Source organism: Bombina bombina, chromosome 1 (genome assembly GCF_027579735.1).
Source record: "Bombina bombina isolate aBomBom1 chromosome 1, aBomBom1.pri, whole genome shotgun sequence".
NCBI classification, from domain to species: Eukaryota; Metazoa; Chordata; class Amphibia; order Anura; family Bombinatoridae; genus Bombina; species Bombina bombina.
In genome coordinates this window covers 520,394,608-520,403,665 of record NC_069499.1, presented here as the reverse complement: position 1 = coordinate 520,403,665, position 9,058 = coordinate 520,394,608, and the positions used below count along the sequence as shown (strand labels likewise).

The 9,058-nt window shown below is 35.0% G+C and overlaps 1 protein-coding gene across 1 annotated transcript; it reads left to right on the top strand.

Annotated features, from left to right (window-relative positions):
• Window positions 1-254: 254 nt before the first annotated feature.
• LOC128659349 (olfactory receptor 2D2-like) lies at window positions 255-3,930 on the top strand (the record flags this gene model as incomplete). Its single annotated transcript, XM_053713012.1, has 2 exons — window positions 255-1,147; window positions 3,894-3,930. Coding segments are annotated over exons 1-2 (930 nt in total), but the record flags the coding sequence as incomplete, so codon positions are not given.
• Window positions 3,931-9,058: the final 5,128 nt, after the last annotated feature.

The window sequence follows — 9,058 nt, the reverse complement described above, 5'->3', positions numbered from 1 at the left end:
TATCACACCATTTTCTGATTCTACTTGTTTTTCATATGTAAAGGATAGTTTTTCTTATCTATAAGAATGTCTTAGAAAAGTAAGAAGAAATCACTCAAGCTGCCATATGGTGTTTTCATAGAAGAATTCTAAAATACCTATGTTTCACACTTGTTAGTTCAGCTATATTATTTAGATAATCATGGAGTCATATGTAAGAAATATAATATTATCAGGGCCAATTTTAACTCTATTTTTTCTTTATTTTTAGAAATATGTTGAAAAATGAGACAGTGGTGAAGGAATTCATCCTTCTTGGATTCTCTTGTAATACACAGACATATATTTCCCTCTTTGTAATCTTCTTGTTTATCTATTTAATCATTTTAGTTGGAAACTTGCTAATCATTATTGTTTCTATAACTGATAAAAGTCTTCAGACCCCTATGTATTTTTTCCTCATTAACCTATCTTTTGTTGATATCTGTTATTCGTCATCAATGGTCCCAAGAATGTTAAGAGACTTGTTGTCCGCAAAAAGAGCTATTTCGTTTAGAGAATGCGCAGCTCAAATGTACTTCACACTCTCATTAGGGGTCACTGAATGTGTTTTGCTGGCAATAATGGCTTATGATCGATATGTAGCTATATGTTATCCATTACGTTACACCAACATGATCAATCAGTCTGTATGTATCAAGCTTGCGTCTTGCACATGGATATGTGGATTTCTCTTGTCCATTCCTCATGTTGTACTTACAATGAATGTCAATGTTTGTGGTAACAATCAAATTAAACATTTTGCTTGTGAAGTGCCAGAAATCCTGGCATTAGCATGTGTTGATGTTAGTGTAATTGAATTTGTTGTGTTTCTAGCTGGTGTGTTAGTACTTATGATTCCAGTTACTTTTATTATTATATCATATATCAGAATTATTTCAGCTATAGTAAAAATTACCACCTCTGCTGGAAAGCAAAAAGCCTTATCAACTTGTGGGTCCCATATCATAGTTGTAATAATATTTTATGGTTCAGCAATGGCCGCATACATGAAACCTAAGTCAAAATCCTCAGATTCTGATATGATAAATGCTGTTTTTTATATGATTTTTACACCAATGTTGAATCCATTGATTTATACATTAAGGAACAAAGAAGTTAGAACAGCCTTGCAAAAACTCAAACATCAGAAAAAATTATGTCTATAATTATATTTACTTTTTGTCTTTCATTAGCGCTGTGAGAAATATATATATACATATATATATATATATATATATATATATATATATATATATATATATATATGTACAGTATATATATATCAAATGTTTTATGAATCTTTATTTCAGTTCTACCATAAAACAAGATGCTAGCTTAACTTTCTATTTCAGATGAGACTCATACTCAGTGTTCAGAAAATTAAAATTAAAAGATAAATCATAGTTAAAAAAAAACACTCAATTTCTTCCCGAAAAGTGGTATTTATTCCAAAATGAAGATATAACATACTAAGGGCTAGATTATGAGGGGAGTGCTAATTATCACTCATGCTTGTGCGTTAAATGCACTCAATTGTGATTGTGTTAACTTATTCTCCCATAGACTTTGAAGGAGCACAAAAGATTAAAAAAAAATATTTGTGTGCAAACCCAATCGCATTTTCTGAAGTGTGCTAACCAGACATGAAATATTAATGTTTCACACACACACATATATATATATATATATATATATATATATATATATATATATATAAAATTGTATATAGGTATAGATAGTTAAAGATATATAGGAAAATCTATTTGAAATACTTAGAACACATTCCCCTATGTGAAGAATATTGGAATGTGAAATATTTACATTACAAACACAGTTAAACACTTTACTAATTCTGAATATTGCCTAAAAATTATTTTACGTGTTTTCAGCTACTTAACTGCAAAGGGCTCTAATGCACTTATATATTTGTATATATGTTTATACACATATATGTATGTGTTTAGATTTGTTTCACTGTATATTTACTGTACATATGTCCCATTCAAATGTTCTTCATCTACAGGATAATGTCCTTTATATCTATGTGAGGAACACAGGAATGGAAAACATTTGTTTGTACAACATGCTGTCAAATATTCTAAATAATATTCTAAATAATCCATAGATGCCCTTTGCAATCCTCATATGTTTGAGTCCACTACTTATAACTTTTTTGTACACTTTTAAATGTTTTTTTTTTTAAAATGTTTTTGTACAACTTCTAGCATAGCAGTTAACCAGAACTCTGGCAAGCGTTAAATTCAATTGCACCTGAACAAACGTGTTTACTTTCAATTTGTATTATGCGCACTATTCCGATGCGTGCAAACACCCACAATAAACCCAATATTGCTTGCACGCTACTGTTTGTGCTCCACTCGTAATTTAGCCCTAACATAGTGACATAGTAAATGAGATTAATAAAAGACAAATGTCCATTGTGTTCAACCTACACATTTCCAGTTGGATTTACAATACAGAAGCTGTCATTTGTCCTAACATTAGACTTGTGTAGCAGTGAAAAATTTGTTTCAGATTAATCTTTCAGAACGAATATTCAGAAAATGTAGTTTTACGAATATTTGTCTGCTGCACTTTTCAGCATTTATTTTGTTTAAAACTAAATGAAAATTGAATATTTGTGGAACATTTACCATCATTTTTGTTAAACCAATGAAAATGTTCCTTTGCTACAAGCAAAAAAAAGTCACCTTTAGTGTTATACTTACATTAAGCGAGCTGGAGAGCTGCGCTAATCCCGAGCTTTCTTCCCAGAGCCTGGCTCTCCAGCGCGTCAGAGGTAAATATTTAACCCTTTACAGCTAAGCTAATGGAAACAAATTCAGGCATATGGACGTGGAATTTGAGGCAATTTTTGACACAAATCACTTGATTTTGAATAGGCAGTTAATAGGAAAAAATATTTTAAAAAGTCCTTTTTTACAACCTTTTGTTTTACAATTTTGTGCTTTAGGCTGAAAACAAAACTAAATAGGCAGTTTTTTTCTAGTTTGTGCCTTTGCAAAAAGGTGAAATTATCTTTACTTTAAATATTTGTTGCCTTACATGGAACAGTTAAAACAAAGTAAATTTTGCACCTTTTTTCTTACGATATATTTTCCAATATATCATAGTAGTGTAATGAAGATATATGTAAGCAACTAATATGCGGCTAGATTACGAGTTGTGCATTGGGAGGGAAAAAGCAGCGCTATGGCTCTTTTTCACTACTGTTGGTATTACAGGTGTTGAAGGTATAGCTGTAATGCAATGTAACTACCGCACCTTTCAAAAAGTCCCTTTTCAAAAGGACTTCCACAGCGCTGGTACTACGAGTTTGCCTGTCCGGCCAACCCCTAATCTGCTGTCCCTAACATCGGCGCAACCTACATTACTGTTATTAACCCCTAATCTGTTGCCTCCAAAATCGCCGCCAGCTAACTACACTTTTTAACCCCTAATCTGCTGCCCCCAATATCGCTGCTACTATACTAAAGTTATTAACCCCTAAACCTTACTCTAAGTCTAACCCTAACGTAACCCTAACACCCACTAACTTTAGCATAATTAAAATAATTCCAAATAAAAATTACAATTAATACCTAAATTATTCCTATTTAAAAATAAATAAATACCTGTGAAATAAAACATAAGATAGCTACAATATAACTAATAGTTACATTGCAGCTATCTTAGGTTTTATTTTTATTTCACAGGTAAGTTTGTATTTATTTTAACTAGGTTGATTAGGTAGTAAATAGTTATTAACTACCTAGTTATTAACTACCTAGTAAAAATAAATACAAATTTACCTGTAAAATAAAACCTAACCTGTCTTACAGTTAAACCTAACATTACACTAAAATTAAATAAATTAAAAAAATAATAAACACTAAATTACACAAAATAAAAATGAAATGATCAAATATTTAAACTAATTACACCTAATCTAATAGCCCTATCAAAATAAAAAAGCCCCCAAAATAAAAAAAACCCTAGCCTACACTAAACTGCCAATAGCACTTAAAAGGGCATTTTGCGGGACATTGCCCCAAAGAAATCATCTCTTTAACCTGTAAAAAAAATACAAACACTCACCAACAGTAAAACCCACCATCTACACAACCAAACCCCCCAAATAAAATCCTATCTAAATAAACCTAAGCTCCCCATTGTCCTGAAAAGGGCATTTGTATGGACATTGCCCTTAAAAGGGCATTTAGCTTTTTTACGGTGCCCAGAGTCCCTAATCTAAAAATAAAACCCTCCAATAAACCCTTAAAAAAAACTAACACTAACCCCCGAAGATCCACTTACAGTTTTTGAAGACCGGATATCCATCCTCATCCAGCCGGTGAAGTCTTCATCCAAGAGGCAAGAAGTCCTCAACGAAGCCTGGAGAAGTCTTCATTAATGCGGCAAAAAGTCCTTAACGAAGCCGGGAGAAGTCTTCATCCAAGCGGTAAGAAGTTGTCCTCCAGGCGGGCAGAAGTCTTCATCCAGACGTCATCTTCTATCTTCATCCTTCTGACACAGAGCGGCTCCATCTTCAAGCATCCTCTTCATACGGTCCCAACCGTACACTGAAGGTTCCCTTTAAGGGACGTCTTCCAAGATGGCGTCCCTTGAATTCCGATTGGAATTAATTCTAATTGGAATTAAAGGTGAAAAATACTATTGGCTGATTCAATCAGCCAATAGGATTGAGCTTCAATCCTATTGGCTGATCCATTCAGCCAATAGGATTGAGCTTGCATTCTATTGGCTGATTGGAACAGCCAATAGAATGCAAGCTCAATCCTATTGGCTGATTGCATAAGCCAATAGGATTGTTTACCCTTTAATTCTGATTGGCTGATAGAATTCTATCTATCAGCCAATCAGAAGGATTTTATTTGGGGGGGTTTGGTTTTGTGGTGGGGTTTTTTTTCTGTTGGGGGGCTGTTTGTATTATTATTTTTTTACAGATAAAAGAGCTGATTTCTTTGAGACAATGCCTTGCAAAAGGTCCTTTTAAGGGTTATTGGCAGGTTAGTGTAGGCTAGGGTTTTTTTTATTTGGGGAGGGGGGGTTATTTTGATAGGGCTATTAGATTAGGAGTAATTCGTTTTTATTTTTGATAATTTCTTTTTTTATTTTGTGTAATTTAGTGTTTATTATTTTTTGTAATTTAGATAAATGTATTTTTTAAATTTAATTTATTTAATTTTATTGTAATGTTAGGTGTTAGTGTGAGGCAGGTAAGGTTTTATTTTACAGGTAAATTTGTATTTAATTTAACTAGGTAGTTACTAAATAGTTAATAACTATTTACTAACTAATCAACCTAGTTAAAATAAATACAAACTTAGCTGTGAAAAAAAAAATGAAACATAAGATAGCTACAATGTAACTATTAGTTATATTGTAGCTATCTTAGGGTTTATTTTACAGGTAAGTATTTAGTCGTAAATAGGTATTATTTAGGAAATAATAGTAAGTTTTATTTAGATTTATTTTATTATATTAAAGTTAGGGGGGTTAGGGTTAGACTTAGGGTTAGCTTTAGGGGTTAATATATTTATTTAGTGTTAGTGATGTGGGAGGCCAGAGGTTTAGGGGTTAATAACTTTAGTATAGTAGTGGTGATGACGTTGGGGGTGGCAGGTCTAGGGGTTAATACATTTATGTAGGTGGCAGCAACATTGGGAGCGGCAGATTAGGGGTTAATAAGTGTAGGAAGGTGGAGGCGACATTGGGGGCGGCAGATTAGGAGTTAATATGTGTAGGTAAGTGGCGGCGACATTGGGGGTGGCAGATTAGGGATTAATAAGTGTAGGTAGGTGGCAGGTTAAAGAGATGATTTCTTTGGGGCAATGTACCGCAAAATGCCCTTTTAAGGGCTATTGGCAGTTTAGTGTAGGCTAGGGTTTTTTTTATTTTGGGGGCTTTTTTATTTTGATAGGGCTATTAGATTAGGTGTAATTAGTTTAAATATTTGATCATTTCATTTTTATTTTGTGTAATTTAGGGCGCGATCCGATATAGATCGCAGTTTGCGGCGCAAGCGAGGGAACCGGCGTCGCCCGCAGTTTCAGCTCGCAACTCGAGCTATCCCATATATGGCGCCGTCAGATGCTAACGTGCCGTAAGTCTGACAAACCAGCGATGTCCAGAAATCTGCGCAAGTACAAATTTCTGGCGTCGCCAGTGATTTACGGCACGTTAGAAACTGCCGGCGCCTATAAAACCTGACTAAAGTCTAAAACACCCGCACTGTCTAACACGCCTCCCTAACATAGCCCGCACTGTCTAACACGCCTCCCTAACATAGCCCGACACGTCTAACCCTCTATCCGCTATCCCCCCTCACTAGCCTAACAATAAAAAAGCTATTAACCCCTAAACCGCCGCTCCCGTACCCCGCCGCAACCTAATAAAGTTATTAACCCCTAAACCGCCGCTCCCGTACCCCGCCGCCAGCTATATTATATCTATAACCCCCTAAAGTGAGCCCCTAACACCGCCGCCATCTATATTAAAATTATTAACCCCTAATGTAAGCCCCTTACACCGCCGCCATCTCTATTAAAATGATTAAGCCCTAATTTAATCTACCTACCCCGCCGCCAGCTATGTTATCTATATTAACCCTAAGTATATTATAGTTAATATAGTTATTACATTATATATATTAACTATATTAACCCTAATTATATTAGGGTTAATATAGTTAATATAGTTACTATAGTATTTATATTAACTATATTAACTCTATCTAACCCTAACACCCCTAATCCTAACACCCCGATCAGCCAATAGAATGCGAGCTCAATCTGATTGGCTGATTGGATCAGCCAATCGGATTGAACTTGAATCTGATTGGCTGATTCAATCAGCCAATCAGATTTTTTTAACTTAATTCCGATTGGCTGATAGAATCCTATCAGCCAATCGGAATTCGGCGGACGTCATCTTGGATGACGTCATTTAAAGGTACCTCATTCGTCATTCAGTCGTCGGCCTGGATGGATGCTCCGCGGCGGCGGAGCGAAGAAAGAAGATTGAAGATGCCGCCGGAAGAATGAAGACTTTGCTGCCGCTTGGAGGAAGACGTCGCCAGAGGAAGAATTCTTCTTTGCCGCTTGGAGGAAGACATCGCCGGAGGAAGAATTCTTCTTTGCCGCTTGGAGGAAGACATCGCCCGGATCGGATCAGGAGTTCGGCCCGGTGTGGTGAAGACAAGGTAGGGAGATCTTCAGGGGGGTAGTGTTAGGCTTTTTTAAGGGGGGTTTGGGTGGTTTTAGAATAGGGGTATGTGGGTGGTGGGTTGTAATGGGGGGGGGGATTGTATTTGTTGTATGCAAAAGAGCTGAATTCTTTGGGGCATGCCCCACAAAAGGCCCTTTTAAGGGCTGGTAAGGTAAAGAGCTTTGAAATTTGTTTAATTTAGAATAGGGCAGGGAATTTTTTTTATTTTGGGGGTTTATTATTTTATTAGGGGGCTTAGAATAGGTGTAATTAGCTTAAAAATCTTGTAATCTTTTTTTTATTTTTTGTAATTTAGTGTTTGTTTTTTTTGTAATTTAGTTTAGTTAATTTAATTGTATTTTTAGATAGATGTTTGTAGTTTATTAAATTTATTGATAGTGTAGGTGTATTTGTAACTTAGGTTAGGATTTATTTTACAGGTAATTGGGTAATTATTTTAACTAGGTAGATATTAAATAGTTAATAACTATTTAATATCTATTATACCTAGTTAAAATAATTAACAATTTACCTGTAAAATAAATATTAACCCTAACATAGCTACAATGTAATTATTAATTATATTGTAGCTATCTTAGGGTTTATTTTATAGGTAAGTATTTAGATTTAAATAGGAATATTTTAGTTTATAAATTAATTAGATTAATTTAATATAAATTTAGTTAGGGGTGTTAGGGTTAGATAGAGTTAATATAGTTAATATAAATACTATAGTAACTATATTAACTATATTAACCCTAATATAATTAGGGTTAATATAGTTAATATATATAATGTAATAACTATATTAACTATAATATACTTAGGGTTAATATAGATAACATAGCTGGCGGCGGGGTAGGTAGATTAAATTAGGGGTTAATAATTTTTATATAGGTGGCGGCGGTGTAAGGGGTCAGATTACGGAATAGATAAGGTAGATGACAGCGGTGTAAGGGGTTCTAATTAGGGGATAGATAAGGTAGATGGCGGCGGTTTTAGGGGCTCACAGTAGGGGGTTAGTTTATGTAGATGGCGGCGGGGTCCGGGAGCGGCGGTTTAGGGGTTAATAACTTTATTAGGGATTTCGGGGGGGGGGGGGTCGCGGTTGACAGGTAGATAGACATTGCGCATGCGTTAGGTGTTAGGTTTTATTTAGCAGATCGCGGTTGACAGGGAGATAGACATTGCGCATGCGTTAGGTGTTAGGTTTATTTTAGAAGATCGCGGTTGACAGGGAGATAGACATTGCGCATGCGTTAGGTGTTAGGTTTATTTTCTAGTTAGTTTAGGGAGTTACGGGGCTCCAATAGTCAGCGTAAGGCTTCTTACGGCTGCTTTTTGTGGCGAGTTGAAAATGGAGTAAGTTTTCTCCATTTTCGCCACGTAAGTCCTTACGCTGCATATTGGATACCAAACTGCGCTGGTTTGATATACCTGCCTATGGCCCAAAAAACTACGGGCGACGGCAGAAATATACGCGCATAACTTCTAGGTTACGCCGTATATAGGATACCAAATCAGCGTATATTGGCTTTTGCGGGCGACGATTTATATCGGATCGACCCCTTAGTGTTTATTATTTTTTTAATTTATTTAATTTTAGTGTAATGTTAGGTTTAACTGTAAGACAGGTTAGGTTTTATTTTACAGGTAAATTTGTATTTATTTTTACTAGGTAGTTAATAACTAGGTAGTTAATAACTATTTACTACCTAATCAACCTAGTTAAAATAAATACAAACTTACCTGTGAAATAAAAATAAAACCTAAGATAGCTGCAATGTAACTATTAGTTATATTGTAG